This window comes from Centroberyx affinis, unplaced genomic scaffold (assembly GCF_046629955.1).
Source record: "Centroberyx affinis isolate AG114_WGS23_722 - 3 ecotype Tasmania unplaced genomic scaffold, CSIRO-AGI_Caff_v1 ptg000207l_1, whole genome shotgun sequence".
NCBI classification, from domain to species: Eukaryota; Metazoa; Chordata; class Actinopteri; order Beryciformes; family Berycidae; genus Centroberyx; species Centroberyx affinis.
The window spans coordinates 152393-179710 of record NW_027278899.1 but is presented as its reverse complement, the minus strand read 5'-3'; the positions used below and the strand labels follow the sequence as shown (position 1 = coordinate 179710).

The 27318-nt window shown below is 42.8% G+C and overlaps 1 protein-coding gene across 1 annotated transcript in view; it reads left to right on the top strand.

The window, feature by feature from the left end:
• LOC139661337 (unconventional myosin-Ic-like) overlaps nt 1–26438 on the top strand; it is a 61575-nt gene extending 35137 nt beyond the window's left edge. Inside the window, exons 2-32 of the mRNA XM_071539785.1 lie at nt 3255–3410; nt 4433–4548; nt 6756–6954; nt 7400–7480; nt 8131–8310; nt 9208–9306; nt 10373–10486; nt 11105–11176; nt 11390–11509; nt 12468–12541; nt 12705–12810; nt 14713–14793; nt 15260–15351; nt 15546–15640; nt 16112–16158; nt 16345–16425; nt 16978–17083; nt 17905–18022; nt 18624–18737; nt 18953–19029; nt 19184–19252; nt 19400–19484; nt 19732–19891; nt 20746–20829; nt 20919–21012; nt 21122–21177; nt 22358–22493; nt 22806–22876; nt 23019–23116; nt 23345–23444; nt 23654–26438. Of these exons, the coding sequence (XP_071395886.1) occupies nt 3255–3410; nt 4433–4548; nt 6756–6954; nt 7400–7480; nt 8131–8310; nt 9208–9306; nt 10373–10486; nt 11105–11176; nt 11390–11509; nt 12468–12541; nt 12705–12810; nt 14713–14793; nt 15260–15351; nt 15546–15640; nt 16112–16158; nt 16345–16425; nt 16978–17083; nt 17905–18022; nt 18624–18737; nt 18953–19029; nt 19184–19252; nt 19400–19484; nt 19732–19891; nt 20746–20829; nt 20919–21012; nt 21122–21177; nt 22358–22493; nt 22806–22876; nt 23019–23116; nt 23345–23444; nt 23654–23680 (3108 nt within the window). The 3' untranslated portion in view covers nt 23681–26438. The remainder of the gene's footprint in view (nt 1–3254; nt 3411–4432; nt 4549–6755; nt 6955–7399; nt 7481–8130; nt 8311–9207; nt 9307–10372; nt 10487–11104; nt 11177–11389; nt 11510–12467; nt 12542–12704; nt 12811–14712; nt 14794–15259; nt 15352–15545; nt 15641–16111; nt 16159–16344; nt 16426–16977; nt 17084–17904; nt 18023–18623; nt 18738–18952; nt 19030–19183; nt 19253–19399; nt 19485–19731; nt 19892–20745; nt 20830–20918; nt 21013–21121; nt 21178–22357; nt 22494–22805; nt 22877–23018; nt 23117–23344; nt 23445–23653) is intronic.
• Nucleotides 26439–27318: the final 880 nt, after the last annotated feature.

The window sequence follows — 27318 nt, the reverse complement described above, 5'->3', positions numbered from 1 at the left end:
GCCTGTGCTGCTATCCTGCTGATGTTCATTTGATAAACAACATACGCTGTACAGTTGGTCTATGTAGTCTTAACAGGCATTCGTGGATGAACCTTTTTTCTCAGCCTACATTGGTGAATGAATTTTCCTAATGGGCCCAATTCCAACAAATCTGACTCTTGCAATATTTTGTGAGAATTAAAACAGGCCCATCCAATGCCTTATGCTCTTTTGTTTCCCTTATATTTTGGTGATGATGTCATATGATGTCATATTCTGGGCGTGGTCACAGTGAGGTCAGACTTCCTGAGGAGGATACACCTGTGCATCCTCCGCCAAAGGAGACTTAAAGAGTAGCTAAACCCCAAACCCAAATTTGGCTTGACTTCCCTGCTCTGTGGCCACTAGCCTCAGCTTGATAGCCACAGACAGCTCACTGCTGGCCACGGCCCACAGCAAATGGTATACGGCCAAAAACGTCCCCCAAGGTTATTGAAAAGCAACTTCAGGCAAACAGGGATTTAGTCATGAACACACAGGGTCACAGACAGTCACAGACTAATAATGTCTAATATATGCTATTTATTGATTGTTATTATAATGTGAAAACAGATGCATATTGTAGCTTCAATCTAGGTATAACCTCTAACAGTAAAATGGCTCCTTTATAAAGTGATGACATTGAAATGCCCACACTTTGGATATGTGCCATACACACACACGCACACACGCACACACATGCAACGTGGATTAAGTGAGAAGTAAAAGAGGGGCACCAATGAAAGCTTGAGTCATCAGATCATAAAGATGAGAGGTGATTCAGCTCCAACAGCCTCCCTATTAGCCAGACCATTTATCTCTTAAAAGGCCGTAAAGACACACACACACTCAACACACACTTGCACACTTACACACGCACTATGAAGGCTGTAAAGTGCAGGGGTGCTCCAGTTAATTAAAGAGCATAGACATCAGGGCCAATGCTACCTAATGTTATTTGGTTTTATGTTACCTGTTGTGTTGTAAATTCTATTTCCCTGAAGTTGTATTGTGGACTGCAGACATAGACCAAGGTCCACACTGGTATTATTATGATTATCTAAACTAAGATTAAAACTAGTAGGCATGGAGCATATAGTAACTAGTGTTTCCCCCATAATTGTATTCTTGCCAGGGTGGAAAAGCCTCTGAAACAGCATCATGTCACACAAAAACATTGAAACCCAGGTCAATAATAAAACATATTCACGGATACTTGTGTGGAATTTGATCAAAATGTTATGAATGTGTGTCTGTCCTACAGTCAAAAGAGAGGGGATGGAGTGATTTAATGGGCTCTGTGTTGTGTTGAGGCAGCCGATGTGTGTGGAATTTCAGGGAGTATTGTTAACTTTCCAGTACAGTTTAGATGATGGAGCAGGAGTGGAGTCATAACCTGGCATAAATCCACTTCTCTCTCTCTCTCTCTCTCTCTCTTTCCTTTTCTCTCTTTACTTCTTCCCCTCATATTTCCCTCAGTGTTTTTCCCTCCTGTGAAAATAGCTGCCTCACCTAGCGCTAATTAATAGATTCTCTCCTCCCTCATGCTTGCTTTCTCTCTCTCGCTCTCTGTCTCCATCTCCTCTTTATTGTCTCCTGAGGGACGAAAACTACTGTACTGCTTAACACAACAACAACACCTGCTGTACTCAATGTGTGTGCGTGTGTGTGTGTCTGTGTGTGTGTGTGCTGACTGTGCTGTATTCCCGTCCCTACCCTGTTGATCCAGCTCCAGCCTAGTTGGTTTCAGTTCTGTCTGGTTCAGTACATCTTAAACATGGATTTGGGTAACATTCGCGATCTCATGCGCAAAACTCAAGCCTCCATTGTAGAAAACGGGTTCCTTGGCAAACGCATCGACGAGCTCAAGGATGTAAGTTTTGCAGTTTAACTTCACTTGTGATGCTGAATTTGTGCCGTGTATTTTTAGATATGCGGGTGGGGCCTGTTGCACTTTGGTTGAAGTGATAACTTTTTTTTTGCCCTCTTCTGGGGTTTTTTGCTCCACCTCTATTTCTAGAGGCGGTAAGATTACTAAGGGAGTGTTCTAAAGAAAACTTTGGACGGTGTACAAACAAAAAACCTCCACTTAGCTCCATTTTTCGATCACAGGGTTTTGTTGTGTGTGTGTGAATACGTGATTGTGAGGTCTCTTACTGGCTGTTTTTTTTTTTTTTGTTCTGCTTCAAACAGCAGCTCTTGGCGTTGGTCTGAATGCGCTCTATTGTGGGTGGAAAGCTGTGGGGGGGGACTTTGGTTTTGCTCTAAGTCCTAAAAGATGTTATGAGAACTTATGAGACAGGAAGGGCTGAATGAACTTATTCAGGTTTACTCACTCACAAAGATGGCTGTACTTAAACAAATGTTGATTCTAGGGTTTGACGGATATGGGTTTTAAGGCCATTACTGATATTCTTTTGGATTGAAGCTGCTAATAGCTGATATTTTGTGCTGATATTCAGTATCTTTAAATTTGACCATTTAATCTCAAAATATTACATGTATTCAGTGTTACCCAAGGAAGTTCTTCATTGAGGCCCTGGATAATAAAACATATTCATGCATATTTATGTGGAATCCAGTCAAAAGTTGCATTATAAATTCATTCAGGTTAAGGGCTTCCCATAGACAATTAGTTTAGTATTGATCAAATCTACAATCATATACAGTATATCAAACAAACTGCATCATATCAGAGGTGGATGACACTGACTCACTGTCTGATATTTGATTTGTAACAAACGGTAAACCAATATATCGGTCTAGCCATAGTTGGCTCCAATCAGCCAGTTTCCTGACTTGTTCTGGTCTTTGGTCTCTCTCCAAAAACTGCTCTTTTTTCAATTATGTCATCATCTGTTCTGAAATCACGGTTCAATGAGAAACTTTCCCCGCATCAGAGTTTGAATTCCACACCCAGCTGCTACTTTCTGTTGTGTGATACCTGTCTCTCAGTGGCTCATGTTTGTGGGGTATTAAACAAGGTGGTCTGCTGCCCCCCCCCTGTTTTGTTTGGTTTGTGGTTTTGATTACTGATTTCTCTCTGACCTGCTTCCCTAATGAGGATAGATGATGTGTGTGTGGAGTGATTGGTCTCTCCCATGTTCTCTTTTCCAATTTCTTCTTGAGTGGGACAGGGGGCGCATGATTAATGAAGTGTTACGATATAAAGGCTTTGTTATTACAATATGTTAGTCACTTACATCCTACCTTCTCCTTCGTTGGTCCTCCTCTAGGTGGTGGCCACTGACGGGGTGCGGGCTATGATGGAGTCGGCCCTGACAGCCAGAGACCGGGTGGGCGTCCAGGACTTTGTCCTGCTGGAGAACCACACCAGCGAGGCCGCCTTCATAGAAAACCTGCGCAAAAGGTTCAAGGAGAACCTCATCTATGTAAGTGGATGTTGTCGGAGTGTGGGGGGTGTGAATATATGTGTGTATGCATGAGTCTTATTTCTGCATTATTGCAACCATCAAATATGCAAAAATATCTTGGGTAGCTTTCTCAGAATCTGAATTGCTTAAATCATTAAGTCACATAAATTCACAGGAAGTTATAGTGACTGTGGTACAGAGACATGTTGACAACTTAGGGTGTGATCACACCTATAAATATATATATAAACCATAGTAGAAAAGTTTACTTTGTTTCATTTTTGTATTGGGTTTGTTTAGGAACACACTGCCCAATTACAAGTGAACGAGGGCTTTAACAAAAGTCACATGGACTCACATTTTTTGAAATCTGTCATCCCGCAAGGTTAGAGGTTTTGGCAGCAGGGGGGGAGTCTAAACAAATCCGATTCCTGTCCCTGTAACTTTAGCTAAGCATGATGGACTCGTCTGTGCTCTTTGAAGTAATTTACCTTCTCTGGTGTTCATGCCAGTTAAGAACACATGAAGAAATAGTTAAATATGAGCATCCCCTTACACCCATATAATCTTTTGGGGTCTTTTCCTGTAGTTGGTTTAGATTATGTTCTCATTCTCATTCCAATCCACACCTCAGTTCTCTTGGAAGAAGACCAAGACTCACATTTTCAGGCGTCTCAGTGTGGTTATTTGGTGGAGTTTGAATGGCATTGTTCTCACCTGGACTAACAAACCGAACTAAAGGAGTAAAGAGTCGAGAATCTGAATAAACTGCTCCAAACATGCTTGGTGTCAATGCGCCCATACTGACATACATGTTACATGGACAAGGGGAACTCTCATACAGTGTAATAGTGTAAGACATGCAGTATGGATGTCAGTGCATTGTTGTCAACCAAATATTCAGTGGAGTTGTCTCGGTACTGTATATATTACTATTCTCGGTCCTGATGTCCAGTACCCGTTTACTTGTTGTGACACTACAGCATTATAAGGTCTAATCTACATCAGATAATAGGTAACTAAGTTGTCCTCTCCATCAGACATACATTGGTTCAGTGCTGGTGTCGGTGAACCCATACAAGGACCTGGAGATCTACACCAAGAACCACATGGAGAGATACCGTGGGGTCAACTTCTACGAGGTCTCACCACACCTGTAAGTACACAACCTCTCCACAACTCGAAACCAAACCAATAGCTGCTGTACCATGGCTACAACATTACATTTTAGGTATTTAGCTGACACTCATATCCACTGCGACCAAATTACAAGATGATAGAGAAGTTCTTGGAAGGGAAATAAGACCTCAGAAGAGAGGTAAATGGTTTTCACTTCAAGGTAAGAGCATATTAGATGGATATGCTTCAATTCCAATAACAGAATCCATCGGTATCCATTGACATAACAGAAAGAAAGTGATAGGCTACGGAGGGATCAACTTGTATTACATTCTCCTCCATCATGATGATAGATGGAGGGACGAGTGCCATTGGATATGACCAATGAATATGAATGGATGATGATCCCTCCTCGCCTTTTCCTTTGCTTGGGTGTGAAAAACAACATGAAAGTGAAGTGTCAGCCAGTCTAGAGGGGAAAAAGTAGTAAGCTTCATCAGAGCATAAGCGCAGTCTAAGTAATCTGTCATTTTGACAGATATTTGTGAGATGCACTGACTTTTACTCCACTTGGGGATCTCCTATGGAATTTCTGTTCTCTTGCTGGTCCAGCACTCCTCATAAAGATATCCACTGTTCAACCGCAAAATTGCTCTGCCCTAGAATGACATCATGTTTGTTGAACCTGCATTCTAAATGGCGTGAGTGTGTGTATGTTCAGTGTGTGTGTCCTCTGGGAATGTTGGAAGAACGCCCTAAGTGTATCACCGCTCTACTATAGTCTACTGCCTTACGTAATTCAGCTCTCAAGGACTGACTGTCTGCTTCTCTATCTGTCTGAGGGTTTTCAAGACGTCATGGCACGTGGCAGTGTTTGTTTGAAGGGTTGCCACGGTAATGGCCAGGGAATTCCCTGCACAATCCTCTCGGACCCCGTCGGTCAGCCACGAAACAATCAAGTGTATTATGGGAGATTCGGAGTGGCATAAACTGAACATTCCCGAATCTCTCGCTAGCTCTCTCTCTCTGTCTCTCTCTGTTCTGGCCACTCGGGTGTTTTTTCCCCCGGTCTCTCTCTTCTTCAGCACTTCAGCGTATGGCCAAATGTTTTCTCTCTGTCTGAGTGGAAAGAAAGATGTGCTTTGGCAAGGAGAGAGGGAGGGCTGGAGAGAAAGAGAAGGAGGGCGAGGTGGAAAGAAACTGAAGCGAGTGGTGGTGCCAGGCAAGAAATTTCCTCGTCTGATGAGAGAGGGAATTCCTCTGACCCTAAGTTGACCCTCTCCCACCACCACACACATACATACAGAGTGTACCTGTGGCCGAGCTGCTGTCCTTATCTCCCAGTAATTACTCTGGTGGTCAGTAATGTGTCTAAGCAGGCTGAAATAACATAGCAGCACTGATAGCAGGGTCAGGCTGATAAATGATACTGTAACTAAAACAGGCTGCGCTCTGTTCTGGACTTTATGATTCATACTAGCAGTCCGGTGTGGAGGCCCGTCATTTGTCTTTCCGTGTTCACACGCACACGACGGGATGTTATCTCCCGTAAAACTTTCCAAAGACGAGTTTTCCAAGAACCTCCAAGCGCTAAATTGCTTGAAGGGAACATCACTGTGGCCGGCCAGTGATTCCTGTCCATTTTATCTTCACCCTTGGTCCTTCTGAATTATGTAAACACAGATTTCCATTTTATTTATTTATTCAGTTCCATTAAATGATGTTGAATATAAACTGTTGCTCCCACATGAATTGTTTACTTTATGCTTGTTCCTCTCCCTATTCCCATGCCTGTTTCAGTGTCAGTTAGTGTTTAACTGGTATGAGTTTTTAAAAGCCAATACCCATAACAGTATTATTGGATTGAAGCTACCATTTTTATAGCAAGTGTTAAGTGTTTCTCCAAGAATTCTATTTTTGGCAAGTTTCCGAAATGACATTTAAACCATGGGACACTAAAACACCCCATTGAAACCTAGGATAATGATAAGAAATAATACATATTCATGCATGCATACTCAAGTTAAGGGCTTCCCATTGACAACCAGTGTAGTGTTGGTTAATTATACAATAAATATGTAATCAAAACTGCATCATATCCATCATGATGGAGGTGGACAACATTGGCTGATACCCAATCAGACTTTTAATAAAAGGCCCAATATATCAGCAAACCAATATATGACTCATCCAATCTTCCTGCTGGCCATCTGTCTGATCAGTTCTCTCCCTCCATTCCTCCAGCTACGCGGTGTCGGACAACTCGTACCGCTCCATGAGGACGGAGAGGAAGGACCAGTGCATCCTGATCTCTGGGGAGAGCGGAGCCGGGAAGACGGAGGCGTCCAAGAAGATCCTGCAGTACTACGCCATCACCTGTCCGGCCAGCGATCAGGTCCAGACCATCAAAGACCGCCTGCTCCAGTCCAACCCTGTTCTGGAGGTGAGGCGGCGGTTCACGTTCAAGTTGTACTTTCGAAACTGTAGAGAATGGAACGCTAATTGTTCCTGTGTTCGGTTGACACCCAGTCCCAGTGTGTTAAAGAATGGAGGTCTGGTAATAGAGGTGTGAGTAGTGTACAGAAGTGCTCGGTTTGATGTCTGGCGTGTCTCAGCCAGATGTCTTCCAGATGTGTATAAGTGTGTGTGTGTACACTATGCCCTGTAATCTGTCCTGCTGTCCCAGACAGACACAGCAGGCCCTCTAACACCTCTAGCTGTCTGCTTGTCTCACTGTTACCCTCTTGCCGTCCATCTTTTTCACACTCTCTCTCTCTCTCTCTATTCCTCCACTGCCTTTCTACCTCCCCCATCATCAATCTTCACCTCCTCCTTCCTCCCCCTCTTTTCCTCTGTTCGCCTTATCCCTCTCTCTCTTCTCTCTCCAGGCCTTCGGCAATGCCAAGACGTTGCGTAACGACAACTCGAGCCGCTTTGGCAAGTACATGGACATCCAGTTTGACTTTAAGGTGAGCAGGACAGACTGATCCACACCGACTGCTGCTTTAACCCCTGACTGAACATGTTACATAAAAAAAAATGGATGCCAACGCATTCTTCTTTGTGTGCTACAGTCAAAAAAGCTTTATTTCTCTATGGCTAGCCCACATGTTTTGACATAGGTGCCTTCATCTTCATTACCTCAGTTCAAATGGAAAGACAGATGCAAACAGACTTAAATGATTTGGTGAAACATAAAGCAAGGACACACTCTCAATCTTTTAATAGTACTTCAAGGAAGTATGCATATCCAAAGGCTTGACCAGGTGGTTGGAAAAAGGTGGTGGATGTCTTGATGATTTCATAGTCCTTTATATTTAATATTTTTTGTGTATTTGCATATCGGACATACAGTATTTTCATTCATGGATATATTTTTATTTTTCACAGATTACTTATTTATTTATTTTTTCATTTACCTTGATCTTACTTGAACATCATTCCTCCACCCCTGTTTATGGGTACACAATATTTTTTATGGGCAAAAAAAAAATCCCTGCCAACCTGCATGTAATATCAACCCCACATCACACCTCAGTACCCTACCCTTACCCTCTCCTCCTCCTCCTCTTCCTCCCGTGTCTCCCCCCTCCCGCCCTGGCCCCTGTCCCGTCGGCAGGGAGCCCCGGTCGGAGGCCACATCCTCAACTACCTGCTGGAGAAGTCCCGGGTGGTCCACCAGAACCACGGAGAGAGGAACTTCCACATCTTCTACCAGCTGATCGAGGGAGGGGAGGAAGACCTGCTGAGACGCCTGGGCCTGGAGAGGAACCCACAGCAGTACCAGTACCTGGTGAAAGTAAGCATCTAGTGCGGTCCAGGTCTATTTTTTTATATCTGTATCTATGTGGAAATGTTTTTTTAGCAATGTTAAAGTGCTTTAGGGTGGATTTTTAGCTTTAAAGTAAACATTTAGTGCATTCTAGATCTGTTTCTGTCTTTGTCTCTATGGAGAGGACTACTAGTGCCAGTGTAAGTTTTGTATTTAATGGATGATAGGACTCTCTCCATTCTCTTTGCCTGGAGAGGAACTTGCAGAATAACCCTTATCTAGTTAAGCTTATCGTATGCATTTTGTTGATTATAGATCTATAAATCTGTCTCCCATCTTTGGACCTGGAGAGAAACCTGTATATCACAATATGCGGTTGAATATAAATTGACACCGACTGTAGCTATGTAAATCTATCACTGCTTATCAGTATCACGTCAAGATTACGGAAATGAAATACTATCTTGTGTTCTCTAAAGTTGCAGTATTTCTCTCTCTCTCTCTCTCCCTCACTCTTGCTCTCTCCATCCTGTCAGAAGCCATTGGTCTGTATGCTGTGTATGTATGTATGTGTGTGTGTGTGTCCCAGTGGGAGTTCTGGTTAATAAGCTCTTAGTCTGAGGCTCTTAGTGCTGCAAGAGGAGCTGTCCTCATGGGAGAGATCTGCCTTAAGGCACTAGCTGAACCCGCTCCTGTGCTCTACACACACACACAAACAGCCACTGAGCACACACACTTTGCCTCAATAATATGTGTGTGTGTGTAAATTGGTGTTTGCGTATTATCACAGATTTTGCTGAACATGTTACAGAATGGATCAGATGGTTGTGATAGCATAAAATACTGTAGTATAATGTAACTTGAGTGTCCAGAATGCTTAGGTTGTTTACCGGTGTGTGTTTTCCTGTTTTTTTTCTCCCCTAGGGAAACTGTCCCAAAGTCAGCTCCATCAACGATCGCAGTGATTGGAAGATGGTGAGGAAAGCCTTGACTGTGATTGGCTTCAACGAGGATGAGGTGGAGGTGAGGGCCGAATCGCAGCTGCGTCACATCATGCCTGACACGCTTGTTTTGTTTCACCCAAACCAGTGTGGGAGGTCTTCCTTTCAACCAGTGTACCACTTAACTCTGGAAGATATGATCAAATCAGCAAATAAAACCAAGCACACCTCTGTATTACTGGAAGAAAACAAACATTGTGACGAACATATTCACCTAGGACTCTCACATAAACATCACCACCCACGCCATGGCTGATTAAATCACCCAGAATATTAAAATTATTGCTCTTGTGTTGATGGGGAAAATCCCTCACACCGTGGGAGGGTTGAGGTTTTAAGCAATATGAATGACGTTTTTAATACTTCTGGGTTTAAGTGGATACACACTTTATTGATTTATATAAACCTCACTATGTCACCACATTTATCACTCTGTGTCAGTAAGTCTTTGCTACAGATTTCATTATGACTCCTAGAGCCTGAGGGGGTTGAGGGGGTTTAGCTCTGTTAGTCTCAGTCTTACAATATGGATGACTGTTTGTATTATAAGTGTTTGTCACACAGAGAGTTGACTGTTTCTCTATGCGCTCGTGTGTGCATGTCAATGTATGGCGAGAACTTATTTGTGTCTTGCGTGGGAGTCTCCTGCATTTTCATGAGTCTGGGCTCGCGGCCAGAGCTCTTAAGATCTCACACCCGCTTAAAGAGTGAAGAGCAGGTGTGTGTGTGTGTGTGGATGTGTGGGTGTGCGCGGTTCTAGTATGTGCTTGGTGAGCAGATTGTTACAACTCCTACCCCGTTCAATCCTTAACCCAGTTTTAATCAAAGCCTCCCTTCTCTGCCAAGTCAGTCATAAAGATAGCCTTGTCTTTTGCACTTGGCAATAAAATCGAATCCGTGTAATCTTATCGTTTGCCTAAGCCTCTCGTCCCTTTACCTCTGTATCCCTCCCTCCCCTATCCTTCACTTTCCCTGCTATCCCTCTCTTTGTAACTCCCTATCCCTGTCCCTCTTCATCCCATATCCTTTCCTTCTCCCGTTTTTTAACCTCACCGTCTCCCTCCCTTTCCTTGTGTTTTTCCGCATAGGAGCTGCTGAACATCATAGCCAGCGTGCTCCACCTGGGGAACGTGCAGTACGGCGGGGAGGACAGCGGCAACGCCTGCATCACCTCCGACACGCAGATCAAGTACCTGGCCAGGGTGAGGCCTTGTTCATCAGCACTCCTTATAGGCCAAGGGGGAGTTCAATGACAGCAAAGTCTGACTGTGCAGAATTCTGTTTATTTCAGAGCCACAGATCTCTTTTTAACAATGTCATTGGCTCGCTAGAATGTAAACAATTGAAAAATGTCATCCAAAGTGCAAATGATATGATTTCACTGGAGAGTTTGTGAAATTGTGATGGTCAAGGTACAGCAGAATATAATTAAGCTAATATCAAGATTCATTTTTCTGCCCCATGATACGTATTACAGTTTGGTATCGCAATATATTGAATTTCGATATATCGTCCCATCGCTACTAGCCTTACACTGGTGTTGTATTATTCTTCCATCCCTACACTGACTCCACATATCCAGACATACTCCTATAGTTGCCGGCTGGAGACTAATCCAATTAAAAGTAAATAGTCTTATATATAATAGTGCTTTAGAAAAATGGCAAGCAGTTTCCTAAATTTTCTGCAGACCCCGGATTCCACACTTTCCCTAGAATAGCTCCCATTCATTCCCGCTCCAATCTTCCAGCTATGCATCATGTCAGACATAATCAACAGATACCGCGCTTGTTAATGCCGTGTTGTGGTGCTTTTTCCAGTTGTTAGGAGTGAATGGGGCAGTGCTGACAGAGGCGCTCACACACAAGAAGATCATCGCCAAGGGAGAGGAGGTAGGTTGGATATACACTCTTCTTGTAGTGTGTGTGTGTGTGTGTGTGTGTGAGACGAGCATTTGTTTACAGCACTTTTCTGTCTGCGTAATGTCTGGTCTGGTCCTGTGTGGTTATATTGTAACTTGTCCAACTGTCCGTGTTTCTCTCTGTGTATCTCTGTGTGTCTTCTTGTGTGTGTGTGTGTATGTATGTGTGTGTGTTCTCCACTAGCTGATGAGCCCGCTGAACCTGGAGCAGGCATCGTCGGCCCGGGACGCGCTGTCCAAGGCTGTGTATGGACGCACCTTCACCTGGCTGGTCAACAAGATCAACGCCTCGCTGGCATACACGGTACACACACACACACACACACACACTAGTGATCATGAATCATGCTTTGTGCCAGTGCACAGTTGGCTCAACTACAAAGGGGATGACGGATAAACTTTTCTTAGTTTTTCCACCTCCGCCAAGGCCAATAGTCCAGTCTGTTATGATATGCAAATTTTGTGAGTCAGATCCGATCCGCTCCAAAATGTAATGGGTTCTTCCTTGGCCCATGCTACACCCTTCCACGAAGTTTCATGAAAATCAGCCCAGTAGTTTTTCCGTAATCCTGCTGACAAACAAACAAACAAACAAACAAACAAAAACAGCACCGAAAACACAACCTCCTTGGCGGAGGTAATCAGTCCCAGGTGAATGGCTGCAGACTTGGTCAGGACAGTAGCACAGAGCATGGTAACTTCCTGCCCCTCCATTCCATTACACCACAGCTCCACCTTGTGGATATGATGACATTTTACAAGTTAGTCAGACAATTCTCTAGCTTGTAATACATCCATGATAGCAATGATATCGCCCTTTTATTAGATATTAGATATTGGTCATTATTTGTCATTATTATGTTTTTATTATTAAATCTTCATGCAAAGGCCTAAATGTATTCCCCTAATGTTTCCCCTGCCACTGAATAGGTGAGGTGGGTCACTCTGCCTTAAAGAGCTGTTAACCCATCTAAAATATTTTCTGGTTTTAATGGAGAGTTTTAGTGTCCCATGATGCTCTAAATGCTGTTTCAGAGGCTTTTCCACCCTCACAAGAACAGAATTCTGGGGGAAACACTGAATACTATTTTTTTTGGTATGAAAAAGGTCAAATTTAAACAAAATGAGCATGGGCACGAAATATTAGTATCTGACCTTCACAAACCCATATCAGTCAAACCCTATTATATATGTGTTTTTGCTCTGAAGCAGGCCTTCATTGGAAGAATTGACAACTGTGATTTTTGTGTTTATTTTTTCAGGATGACTCCTACAAGAATTACTCTGTCATCGGCCTGCTGGACATCTATGGCTTTGAGGTCTTCCAGCACAACAGGTACAGTTAGTGAATAACAGCAATAGTCATAGAAAACCTAGGGGAGAGAAGAGAGGGAGAGGGAAGAAGAAGAAGCAGTAGAAACAGAGGAGGAACTATCAGCCTTTAAAAACCCATATTGGTCGGACCCTTCAGCTGATGTGTCTGCTGTTCTGTGTTCCAGCTTTGAGCAGTTCTGCATCAACTACTGTAACGAGAAGCTGCAGCAGCTCTTCATCGAGCTCACCCTCAAGTCCGAGCAGGAGGAGTACGAGGCCGAGGGCATCACGGTCAGTAAAGGCGTCTCTTCTTCTCCTCCTTTCTCCCATCACTCTGTCTTTGGCCTCCTTCACACTGGTCATTAACATGTGTCTTGTATCCACCTGTAGGAGGAGCAAGAAACCTTCAGTCATTTGCTATATGTGGATTTTGAGACTCATTGCAGTTGCACTTTGTTGTCAATGTGGCCAAATTTGTCTCTGACTCCCTCTGGAGGTGATTTTATGCATTTTTGTGCGATCCAATTTCAAGCCAGTCATCCCCAGTCATTTTCAGTTTTGCAAGTGTCTTCTCTCCCCTCATCTGCTGTCTGATTCTGTCCATCATCTTGTCCTCTCTCTGCTGTCTTCACCTCCTGCTCTTACCTCCCTTTATCACTCTACTTCTCCTCCTCCTCCCTCAGCCAGGGTTTGGACTCTCCAAAGAGCTCCTACTAATTGTATTGCAGCTGTGTTCTGCAATGCACTAAGTAGTGTGACTTCAATATCGCAATGCATTATGATTTATCACTCAGCCATTTTGTTAAAGCTTTTATTCAGTAGGGGCAGAGCCAGGAGGAATCAGACTCCTCACCCTGGCATTGTTAGCGCTACACATTCTTCTGTTTAACCACAGTAGAAATCTTAAATGATAGCCTTTAAGGAAATAAAATTTCAAAATCCATTCTACAAAAAAGCACTTTTTGAAATACATCATAGAATATCATTATGTGGGCTCAACTTTGATGCTTTGAAACGTGAATAAGAATGTTTTGGATAACAAAGTATGGGGTGGATATACAGTATATTCTATTTCTACCTTCAGCCTTTGCTCTTTTCCCTCTGTCCCAGCATTTGTTTTCTTTCCATCTCTGTTTTATTGTTGTGCTTAGATGAAACAAGGGCCTCTTGTGATCCAGTCTGATATAAATGCACTGGTCAGAGAGCAAACAGGTTGTGGGAGAAAGTTGGATTCATGTCTGTTCAGTCACCTCGCCTGCCTCTCAAAGAGCCCATTATCATCTGACATATGGGCCGTGGGCCGCACTCCCTGTCATCTCTGTGGAAATTATGAGGCTGCTAGCGCTAACATAACCTAACACTGCTATGCTGAGCTGCTGGAGTGTGTGTGTGTCCATGTACGGGTGGGTGAGCAGTGTGTCTGAATGCCAGGATTCCTGGAATTCTGCAGATAATTTAATTTGCAGTCATTAAACGGGTTAGAAAAGTGTATTTGTGTTAGTACCAGGGTTAGACTGATGTGTTGACCAGATACTTGGCTTTTTATTAAAAATCGTAAATAATATTATATATATATATATAATATAATAATATATATATAGACCAGTCAGTGTCATCCACCTCCAATATGATGGATATGATGCTTTTTATTTTTCTTAAATATTTATTATACAATTGATCAATACTACACTGGTTGTCTATGGGAAGCTGTTAACCTGAATTGATTGTAATGTGATATTTTGATCAGATTAAAGTATGCATGAAGATGTTAATAATAATATTAATATTCAATAATGATAACAATGTCCTTGGTTTCAGTGGAGACCTTTAGTGTCCAATGGTGGTATAAATTCTGTTTCAGAGGCTTTTCCACCCTGACAAGAATAAAATCCTGGGAGAAACGCTGAATTTTGGGGGATTTTTTTAATATGAAAATGGTGAAATTTAAAGATATTGAATGCATTTAAGTGATTGGCTCTTGGCACCTTCAGTTCAAAACTATCATCAGTTTTGGCCTTCAAAAACCCATATCAGTCAAACCCCAGTCACTTTAATGATTTGCTTTTCCTGGTGTGGCCCTTTTTGAAAGGAAAATTTAACTACTTCCATTGTGCCAGGTGAGGCTAATCAATGCCAGAGAAATATGTTTTATTTTCAAACGATCTCTAATAGAAACTGGTTGTGTTTTCCCAGTGGGAGCCGGTGCAATACTTCAACAACAAGATCATCTGTGACCTGGTGGAGGAGAAGTTCAAGGGCATCATCTCCATTCTGGTAATGAGACTCTGCTCTCTCTCTCTCTCTCTCTCTCTCTCTCTCTCTCTCTCTGCTGCGTTTGGAATAAATGATCTCAGTTTCAAATCCCCTTTAACTATGGAGCTTCTGGGGCAGCGTTCAGTTCAGATTAAATTCATTCTGGAAGTGGATTTTTTCCAAAATAAAAAATCCCAAAAAGTTTATGGCAAGAGATGGTTGTCATATTGAACCCATTAAGAAATATTTGAGGCTGAATACTCATCCGTGGCAAACAAAAAGCGGTTTCCACATACACTTTATTTTGATTTAACTGAATTGAGCACTGATAAACAGCGTAGTCAGTAGTATCAAACTGATGTAAGTTTTATGAGGATAGGGACTTTTAAGGAATGAAAGCACAAATCAACACTCTTCTGACAATCGATTTTTGTTAATATTAGTAGTTTTTTGAGTGACTGGAGGTCTTTCTCTCCTCCCCTCGCAGGATGAGGAGTGCCTGAGGCCCGGAGATGCCAGTGATATCACCTTCCTGGAGAAGCTGGAGGACACCGTAGGAGGACACCCACACTTTGTCACGTTAGTTCTGTTCCCGCTGTCGCCTCCTTTAACTCCTCCACCGCCACAAATGAAATCAAAACCAGTTCAGCCTCGCATCGTTTTCACAAGACCTGTGGCCCCTAGACTGTGCACTGCTGAATATGTGTCCCGGTCCATTTACATGTTAAGTTAATGCTTTGTGTGTGTGTGTGTGTGTGTGTGTGCCCCTGTAGGCACAAGCTGGCTGATGGAAAGACCCGGAAGGTGATGGGCCGTGAGGAGTTTAGACTACTGCATTACGCTGGAGAGGTCAACTACAGTGTCAACGGTGTGTGTGTGTGCAGCTTTTAACATCATAATATACATCAAAATTGTCCTTAGTGTCCCTAGTATAAAGCAGATGTAGCTTAACTGCTGCAGCCATAGTGTGACCTCATGTCCTGCAAAAATACCAATATTGGTGTCCAATATTAGGCTGATAACAGGCTAAATTGAAGTATCACTACTGGAGAATATGCTATGCTAAAATCTAATACCATTAGCTAAATGTAACATGTCAGTAATCAAAGCAAAACGACTCGATTTTATGCCTTAGTCACAATTTGAAGGATGTTAGTTCTGTCTCATAGAGAAAAATTGATTAACTCGATCGAACAGGATTGGATCAGGAAAGTTTAATACCTGGATGTGGAATAGGCAGTGAAAAAGTGATATTGGTGCATCTGTAGTGGAGGTGATGAAGCTGAATTTGGTCAGTACAAGCCAAGAAAATTAAATTCAAGCTTTTCTCGCCCCTCAGGATTTTTGGACAAGAACAACGACCTCCTCTTCAGGAACTTGAAAGAGGTGAGTCTGAGTTTAGAACAGACAAGGGAAAAATATATTGGGAGGATGAAGAGAATGATGGCAAAAACAACAATAAAACATGTTTACTACATTCAGCATTTCACTGAGTCAGATGGAAAGTTGTATAGTGTTTGACTGATTTCAAGGTAAAATTTGTGCTTTTTGTGTGTGTGTGTGTGTGCACAGGTTATGTGCATGTCAGAGAACAAGATCCTGACCCAGTGCTTCGACAGGGAGGAGCTGACTGACAAGAAACGCCCAGATACGGTGAGATACCTTACTGTGTGTGTGTGTGTGTGTGTGTGTGTGCAGAGCGTCTCCCTGCCTCTTTCCCACACGCTCACAAACCATGCTCTCGTACATGCTGACATGTTTTCTCACAGCAAAACACAAACAGTGGTGTGTTTCCCCCCCTTCAGTCTGAGGTGGGCAGTCTGATGGGGATTCTCTGCCGCCTCCCTCTCTCTGAGGAATGCCCTGACACTTGTATGCCCTTCACACACACACACACACACACACACACACACACACTTGATCAGGATACTGTCACAGGCTGGCAAGTTACAGTCCCAGTCCTCCACACTAGGACCAGTGTTCAGTCTGTGCTGGGCTACCAGTCACACCAGCCACTCCTCTCCTCTGCTCGCTTCTCTCCTCTTTCCTCGTCGTCTTTCCTCCGTTTTCTTCTCTTCAATCTCTACTTTCTATTCAGTCTTTGCCTCCAGCATCCTTTCCCGTCCTCCTTCCCTCTCGTCTCTCCATCCCCTCCCAGGGCGACTAGTAACTACCTCTCTCCGTCCGTTGTGTCTGCCCCTCCAGGCGGCCACCCAGTTCAAAGCCAGTCTGGCGAAGCTCATGGAGATCCTCATGTCCAAGGAGCCGTCGTACATCCGCTGCATCAAGCCCAATGACTCCAAACAAGCAGGTAGGAACTCAAAGTCTGATGTCAGATATTCAGTTAATACCCGACGGATATGGGGAATTATCCTAGTATTTTCAAAGGTGTCCGAAAAGTCTGGAATCGCAGGTGAAACTGGCAACTAATCGAGTATCAAAGCTGTTTATTCCACACTTTTGGGACACCATGGGGTATCAGAATTTCCTCACTACTATCCCATTTAATCCAATACCGATAGCAGCACCTAACATGTCATTTATCAAAACATACCTTTTCATTTTCTCCTTTTTTCTTACACTTACAAGGATGTTAAAGCTCATTCATGGAGGGAAAAATGATTATATTTCAGTTATGTTTGTCACATAGCGTGGAGCTTTCAAGCATTTTATTATAACACCCCTTGTTCTACTTTTTGTTTGGTGTCTGTATTATTACTGTACATATCATGTGGTGCCCATACTGCAATAGTTTCATGGCAGCCTTGTGTAACAGTTCTTGTAAACACACTTCAAGCAGCTTAGCAGCTTCAAGCAGCTGATATTTTCCCAGAAACATCACGTTAATCCTGTGCTTTCACTAATTCTCAACCAAAACAAACCGTTTGGACTGTTTTCAGCAGCGTCAATGGCCACAGTGTAACTCTCAGTGTGCTTGTCAGTATATTGAGCTGGCCTTTGTTTCTCTCCACAGTCGGGCTTTTGTTTGCTTCATACTGTCTCTCTGTCTTCCGTCACTCCTACACTCGCTGTTTAGCATTTACTGGTTTTCTCTCGTTCGTTCGCTCCGACAAAGTTTGGCTTAACTCGATGTGGCTAAATCTCTTTTCCCCCCCCCCGCCCCTCTCCCAGGCCGGTTCGATGAGGTGTTGATCCGTCACCAGGTCAAGTACCTGGGTCTGATGGAGAACCTGAGGGTGAGGAGAGCCGGGTTCGCCTACAGACGGCGCTACGAGGTCTTCCTGCAGAGGTGATCCGCTATATCTGCCCCCTCTTGTGTTCCAGTACACATATACAACAACCAATACACCAGTCTGGAAAAAAATTATTCCAAATCTAGTAGAAAAACCCAGATTAGGCAAACATAGTAAACGTAGCCATAATGTACACAAAAAGACAATACAAATCCTCCAATTAAAAAAAAAAAAAAAAGACAATATAACAGTACATTTAAAAAGAAAAAAAAACAGCCTACCCCTCCTATTTTTACCAATTACAATACCAAGATATTCTCCTGGATCCCAGTTATAGAGTCTAGTTCAGTTTTGATATTTGATAAACACAAAGTTTTAGTTGTAAGACTCTGAGGTGGCCGATTGGCACCTCTTCTCTTATTCGCTGGTAGGTCCCTCTGCTCATATGATAATACACAAAACTGAAGTGAAGTAGAGTAAAAGATTTGTTTCAGTTTGGTGTGTTCCAGGGTTTCAGGGTTTCCCCCCCAGATGCCAGTCAACACGGGGGTGTGAACCCGGGTCCTCTGGTTGAAGGACATGTCCACCCTGCCAACACGGTGTCCAGTATCTGTTTACTTTTCCACTGACGTGTCTGTCTGCCTTGTGTCTGTCCAGGTATAAGTCTCTGTGTCCAGACACGTGGCCCAACTGGCAGGGCAAGCTGTCCGACGGAGTGGCCACACTGGTCAAACATCTGGGATACAAGCCTGAGGAGTACAAGCTGGGCAGGTCAGCAACACACACACACACACACACACACACACACACACACACACATACACATAGAGAGAGAGATACCAAAACGTATACTTCTATATGAGCCACATACTGTAGATGGCTCAAATCATGTTCTTTCCAGGGTTTTAAGAGAAAACTTAAAGCATGCGTTTTTACTGCTACTCATGATTGACTTGTTTTGTTGTATATTATATATTACATTATAGATCCAAAATCTTCATCCGTTTCCCAAAGACCTTGTTTGCCACCGAGGACGCACTAGAGACCAGGAAACACAGTCTTGGTGAGAGTCCACAATATGGCAGATTATCTATTCCTAACATTTTCAACCTGAATTGATTATTGAATATGATAGCAGCTCTATTCCCAGCAATTTTGCCACTGTTTTAGACCATTTCTCTCTTCATTTCTCCTTTTCTCGCCTTTCCATCCCACAGCCACCAAGCTGCAGGCAGGATGGAGAGGCTACAGCCAGAAGTCCAAATTCCAAAAGCTCAGAAACTCAGGTGAGGGAACGTCTGTTGACTTCATTCTGCATTTCCTCCAGCTAATGGCATGTTTTGACCTCTTAAATTGTGTTTACTGTGTCCATAAAACCCAGGTAGTTTTAGTATATAATCATGAGGCATGATGTATGAAATGTCCCTTGTCAGCTATCCTGATCCAGGCATGGTGGAGGGGCATCCTGGCCAGGAGGAGGGCACAGCGCAGGAGGCAGGCTGCTGATACTATCCGCAGGTACGGCCCATACTGGGTTAGGCCAGCAGATGGCACAATATACCCATCATGTGATATGATTGACTATGAAAACAGATTTTATTGACACTGTGACTCCCAAAGCATTTCTCTCCAATATCATCTTTCTTCTTCTCTTTTTTCCTGTGTCTATTTCCAACACATTGAGGCCTTTCATGCACATCCTTGTCTTATAGTCGACCACGGTGTTAATTTATTTTCACTCTCCCCCTCCACCTCCACCTCCCAGGTTCATTAAGGGCTTCATCTACCGCCACCAGGAGCGCTGTCCGGAGAACGAGTACTTCCTGGATTACGTCCGCTACGCCTTCCTCATGAAGCTGCACAGGAACCTGCCCAAGACCGTCCTGGACAAGAGCTGGCCCACGCCCCCAGCCGCTCTCACTGAGGTCAGAACACAGCACATGCACATAGTACAACTTTCATTTTTAGTGCCTAGAACTCTATAGAGTTGAGGTATGGTTAACAATATATACAAATATACGAATATTCACTACCATATTCTTCATTTTGAAAACATAGTCTAAAACTTGTAGTTCAGTTAGTTTGATATAGGAAGGCTAATACCGATTTTGATAGTTTTGGATCGAAGCTGCTATTTTGTGTTGATATACAATATCTTCAAATTTGACAATGTTCATGACAAAAAATAAACAATAAAAGAAATTACAAGCGTTTCATCTAAGATTCTTTTGTTGGAAGGTGGAAAAACTTCTGAAACAGCATTTAGACCATCATGGGACACTAAAACTCCCCACTGAACCCCAGGATGATAATAAAAAATATTATTCTCATGCTTGTATGGAATTCAATCAAAATGTCTCATTAGAATCAGTTCAGGTTCAGGTCTTCCCATAGACAAGCAGTGTAATATTGATCAATTCTACGATAAATATGTAATCGACCAAACTGCATCATATCCATCATATCGGAGGCTACTGATCTTTAATGAAAGACCAATATTAGCCTGATATATCGGCAAACCAATTGATTGATTGGTCTTTCATTAAAGAATAATATTTTTTATTATTATTATCATTCTGACTTTAGCTTGTTGGTGGATCAATCAATCAATGTAACCCTAGTTCACATACATCCACCAACAAGCTAAAGTAGATCCAGGTAATATTACCTCGGGGCTGGCGGTGAACTGCTCTTCAACTTCTACAGAACTGCTGAAAAGTGCAAAAACGCTCTGCCAAAGGGAAACACTGCAGACATCTCCTTCTCCCTCTGTCTCCAGGCATCGGAGCATTTGCGTAAGCTGTGCATGCAGAACATGGTGTGGAGCTACTGCAAGAGGATCAGCCCTGAATGGAAACACCAGGTATAGGACGGCCCAGCCAATAGCATCCGTATGTCTGTGTCTTGTCTTCTGCTCCCTTCATTGACTCCAATTCCAATCTGTCTGCACAGATGGAGCAGAAGATGATAGCCAGTGAGATCTTCAAGGACAAGAAGGACAACTACCCGCAGAGTGTGCCCAAACTTTTTGTCAGCACAAGGCTGAGTAAGCATTCTTCTTCCAGTTATTTACACCAAGCTGCTGTATGACTTCCACAGGCTTTATATTGCACAGTACACACATTATTCTAACAGCATGTTTTCTGTTGTTTTAGATGGTGAGGAGATCAACCCCAAGGTGCTGCAGGCTCTGGGCAGTGAGAAGATGAAGGTTAGTGGAGCACAGTCACTAAGTCACTAAGCAATGGGGATTTCTCCTGACACATATATGAATGGGATTTGGACTGGATTTGGTTGGACTAGACTGTAGTAATTTACTGGTCCCTAAAAAGGCAGATTTGTTGTTGGAAATTCTATTAGTGACTGTGCACAGAGAATAATGTTCTTAATCCTGTTACTCAAGTAAGCTGGTTTGGGGTCAACACATGCAAACATCATAACTGGGTTAAAATAACCCGGTTAAGCTCATACTGCGATTATGAAAAACCTGGTTAACATTCCTGGCTTACTCCCATATTAAACAGGTTACTGTAGCATGGAAGCACCTCACTGCTTTCACTTTTGGTTTTCACTGTCTGTGTAAAGTCAGAGAGGGAGGGTGAATATTTTGTTAGCTGTTTATCCATGGCAACAGGGAATCTCATTCATGTAAACAGCTTACTCCATGCATGACTGCATATGTAGCCATCCATAAGGAACAATGGAAGGAGGAGATTTGGAAGAAGCCAAAGCTCAGAAACTACGTTCAGATTAAAGAAGATTACTTCACAGAACCTTATATAACATTTAATTTAAAGAGAGGGCAGAGGTCCTTATGTGCTCAGTTAAGAACTGGTACCTTACCACTGGCAATTGAGGTAGGCAGATATAAAGGTATTCCTGAAGAGCTGCGTTTATGTGTTTTCTGTGATCTTGGTGTTGTTGAGGATGAATTTCATTTTATGTTTCACTGTCCTATGTACAGCGATTTGAGGAATCATCTATTTGAAAAAATTCAGTTGAAGAACCCTGATTTGTTTTGGTTGTCTGAAGGTGATATGTTGAGTTGGCTCTTTAATGAGGAGATTTTTGTTTTAGCAAGATTTATAGAAAATGCATGGCAACTAAGACAGAGAACATTGTATCCAACATAGGTCATTTCTGTCATGGAAATTGAATGTTTATGAAGTGTTCTCTTTTTGAATTTGTGGAACTGTATATTATGATGTGTCATGTGGCCATCCTGACTGTTGTTGTTGTCTAGTGTCTTGTAAGCCCTTATGGGCTGGTCAATCAATCAATCAAAAATGTAGCCGGTGTTTGAGATTTCTTAGAGGATTTCTGACTTTCTGTCTTGACAATGTTGTGGCCTTCCTCCTCCCTCCTCCTCCTCCTCCTCCTCCTCCTCCCAGTATGCAGTGCCAGTCACCAAGTACGACAGGAAGGGCTACAAGGCCCGGCCCCGCCAGCTGCTGCTGACCGCCAACAGTGCCATCATCGTAGAGGAGGCCAAACTCAAGCAGCGCATCGAGTACGGAGCTCTAAAAGGTTAGAGGTCAACAACTGAAATGGGTGTTTTGCTAAAAGAAGGGAGAATTTCTTTTGGGCTACTTGTTATATTACGTTTCCATTAGACCACCAAGATTGGTGATTTCATGCACTCTAACCTTGAAAAATAGGGATAACTCAGTTCTCTCTCCTGTGACTGATAATTGAAACCAAATAGTCCAGTGTTGTTGTCATCCTCTTACTCAATAAAATCAGAGATTGGAAATACCTCTCCAAAGTAGCGTCTTTTGACACTTGAATTCTCCTTCACCTTGCTGTTCCACTAGTAATCATTGCTCCCTCCTCTCCCAGGCGTCTCAGTCAGCTCTCTCAGCGACGGCTTATTCGTTCTGCACGTGCCCAGTGAAGACAACAAGCAGAAGGTGAAGCGAAGGACACGTTGTTTATATATTAAACGTGAAAGACACGATCACAAAAATGGCACCATGTTGTATTTTTGCATGTGTATGAATAAGATGTCCTGTGAGTTCTGACTGTGTGGCTGGCCTGCCTGTCGCCTCCCAGGGAGACGTGGTTCTGCAGAGCGACCACGTGATCGAGACCTTGACCAAGGTGGCGATCTGCGCCGACAAAATGAACAGCATCAACATCAACCAGGGCAGGTGAGAAACGCAAGCGCAGCACAGAGACAGGAGGCAAGTGGGGGGGAAGCTGGTTTTGATGCCTGCTCTTGGCCACTCTTTTGATTCATATAGAACTTGACTAGAAAAACACATTTATCTGCTGCCTAGAGGCTCCAGTAGCTTGGCGCTCTTCGTAGCTTCCTACTGGCAGACTGGAGTTCAGCCGGTATCTAATCGTGTCTAACTGTCCCTGTGTTCCTCCTCCAGTATAACGTTCACAGGAGGTCAGGGGAAAGAGGGGATCATAGACTTCACCCCCGGCTCAGAACTACTGGTGGCCAAGGCAAAGAACGGACACCTGTCTGTGGTAAGTGGGCTAACTCATCTTCTGTTTCAATTTGTCAGATCGAATGGTTTTTACATGTAACAATCGCTTTGATTGGTTGACTATTTTATTAAGCTGTAATAGGCAACTTCACAAAGCCAAAATTGAAACTGTTATGAATGAGATTTGAAATCAACTTCACGACTTCTAATGTGATTTTTGATGATTATTTTTCTGTTTGTCCTCCCTAGACGGCCCCCAGGCTGAACTCCAGATGATGGCCACATCTGGCCGCATCACCCCCACCAGGAACTCCATCCGCCTGACCTCTCCTACCCACCAATCACACGACCGCAGACCCCGCTCTGCCTAAGCCAATCAGATGCCAGCTGTCGCTACCCAGGATGGCGCGTGCTTCCAATTACGAAATAAAAAGTCCAGCAAAACTAATTGATATATTTATGTTTATATATTATATTTTTTGGGATTAATACTGTTGCTGTTTGAATATTCTGATTTTATATATGAAGCCAAGGAATAACAAAATATTTCGGTGCAATTTTCTCGCGCCACTGTGTGTCTATCGTGCTTAATTTGGGAACATGACCAAGCAAACGATGAGGGAAGCGTCGGAGGAAGAGATAAACGACGATGACAGTGAGAATAAGGGGATTGTAGTCGATGAAAATCAGGGTTCGCTTGTCGCCTGCTGCTTTTCCTTTCCTGTTTTTATGTTTTCAGTCTTTTCTCTGCTTGACTAATAAGCTCGACTGCCTTCCTGACACTACTTTCCTAACTGGGGCGGATGGCTTGTTGTGGAAGCGCGGAGATTCGTCGAACAAGGCTTGACGGTATGTAGGCTAGCTGTTGAGAGGAGCCGAGGGAGAAAACCGCTGAAGAGGACGAGCGTCCCTTCACGCGATAATATGAGGGATTTGAAAGGCAGAGATACTTGGTAGTGAGAAAAAGTGTGGACGAACACAGTGAAAACACTCCGCTTCGTACCGCGGCTCACTAAATCAGTCTAAATTGTTGGATATACTACTGAATATGTTTGAAGCAGCTGTGTTCGTGAGCAGAGTGTTTGAACGAGAGGAGTGCTGTTCACTACGACGAAGAAATAGTGCGTCCATCTGTCGAAAAACAGAACAAAGAATGTGAGGAAGGGGTAAAGGGAAAGGCAAGAGAATGAAACGAAATGAGAAGAAAGAGGAGAGAAAACTATGGCGGTTCTTTGCTTTTGTCATTTGCCTTGACCCCAGGTGCTTGTGCCTTTCTCCTTGACTAATTTATTGTTAATGAGGGATTCAAATATTCGCGCTGCGTATTGATACATGGAAACTATGACGCTCTGAGAAATGGAGTCGAGTCAACTGTTGATAGAAAGCGAGTACGCTCTGACTGTAGGCAGGAAAAGTTGGATAAGGTTTAACGATACAGGCAGCCAGCCAGATAAAGTGACTTTCAGAGAGGCATGACACATTTACTGTTCACCTATTAGCAGCCACCACATACAGTCGATTTCCCAGCATCTCCTGTTGGGTTCCAGCTCTTGTTCTGAATCACAACAGCATCTCTTGCCATCGTTGGCCACATTTCCTCCAGTCTTCCACCTGGATTTCTATTCTGTACTTCTCTGCTTTGCATCTCAAGCCTCCTCCCTTCACCCTCCTGTTATCTCTCCTGGAGAGCTGTAAACCGCCCAGTGCTTCCAGTCGGCTCCTGTCAGACTATCACTGGGTTGGTCTACTGGCTACCTCCGACTAGGGTTTGGCCGATATTTTTGGATTGAAGCTGCCGATATTAGCCGATATTTTGGGATTGAAGTTGCCGATATTGGCCGATATTTTTGGATTGAAGTTGCCGATATTTTGTGCCAATATTCAATAGCTGACCATTTTCATGCCAAAAAAAAATCCAATAAATTACAAGGACTCTTATAAGCATCATGATGTGATGCTAAAATGCTCAATTGAAAGCCAGACTAGTGAAATTCTTTTCGGTGGGTTAGCAGCTCCTTAAGGCACATAATTAAATTTTATTCTTGTTTCTCACAGAATTGTGTTCTTGTCGCATTGGAAATTGCTCTGAAACAACATTTAGACCATCATGGGACACTAGAAGTCTCCATTGAAACCCAGGAGGACAATAATAATAGTACGTATTAATGCACAAAATATTGAATTAGAAGTTCAGGTTAAATGCTTCCCTGTAGACCACAAATTCTACAATAAATATCCAATTTTTTATAAAAAGTCTATACCAGCCTGATATATCAGCAATCCTATATATCGGTCAAACCCTATTCCTCTGACCCCTGACCCCTAACTCCCTGTCAAGCTGACCAAGTCTATTTACAGGTGAGACCAAAGACGTTTAATGAAATGTTGTGCCATTGAAATCTCTGAAATGACAAGAAGAGCCCCAAAAAGTTTCAGTGACACAACTTTCTCTTTCGATGGCTCTAGGGCGAGACGGGTGCAATACGCCGAGGCCGGACTGTGCTACTGCACTTACACTATATTAGCCAAAGAAGTGACCCTATCGATTTATATAGTGATTCTCTGTTGTAGGATTTATGATTTATAATGTCAAAATTTTGAATGTTATGTTCTTTTCCTGGAGGGAGATCTATATGTATGTGTTGATAATGAGAGATTCAAGCCAAGTGAGGTTTGATTATGTGAAACTTTTTTTTTTTTTGGGGGGGGGGGGGCTTTTAGTATTGTTTCATAACGCAAACGTGTTGCTTCTGTGCCTTGTCGTTGGATAGAAATACAGATTTGTATGGGATTATATGAGAAATACCTCTGCTTCATCTGTTAGTAAGAGCTGAGTCCTAGTCGTAAGCCTCACCTAAAGGTTTTCTCTCTCTGTGTAAGCTTTATTCAAACCAAATCCTGTCTGTTGATTTACAGATGCACTCCTGTTATCAGTTCTGACTTACTGTATGCACCAAACCAATGTATAATTATGCCAACACACTAAGAGATATAAGATACTAAAGATTTGAAAAAAAATAAACATAAAATGATGAATGGCTCTGTTTGGTGGTGTGAAATTTCCTTATTTTTCAAGGCTAACCGCAGAATAATAACTCAATTGATTTCAAATTGTTGGGTTTAAGAGACTGGATGGAGAATTAATAGACAGCTACTCGACACAGGTAACATCTAAATCAAAAAGGAAAGTGTCTTCAAATAAGAAATACGATTCAATGTCATCTTGATGCGTCTGTCTGAATTATAGCATACCAGTCTGAGCCTGCTTGTTTGTATTATCTCTCCAGACAGTGTTATCTAGCGGCCACCAGGTGTCGCCCTCGCTGTAAACTTCCCCAGTGGTTTTTGTTTTGCAGCTCTCCTCGCCAGTGGTCCATCTGAATGTCTCCTGTACTTCTGGGAAACACAAGTTTGGAATGAAGTTTGAAGTCAACAGTGAGTCATCGCACAGGTTGAGTAGAAGATTTATACGTGTATAGGCTAGACGGCGGGGCGCTTATAGGATCCCTATAGACTTGTACCTACTGCGCCCAGAAATAGGACGGTTCTTCAAGGGTTCTTTGTTTAGACTAGTGGCTATGTAAAACAGTAATAACTCCAGTAACATTATGATTTGTTTAAATAAAATAAATCTGGCAAATCAGAATAACGAACCCTTAATTAACCCTTAATTACTGCTGATTTGGAGCATTTCATACTTTCTTGAACGGTTCTTTACAGCACCATAAAGAGTATATGAGAGTGCTGCTGCTATATAGAGCCTTTGTTGTTAGGATTGTATTCAAGTTAACTACACTGTCAAGTGATGTAGCATGGAAAACAGTATTATAAGTAGGATTATAATTACACATTTTAAATAAAATAAAAAAATAGACAAATAAATATTTGTTTATATTAGCCTATATATTTTCGAT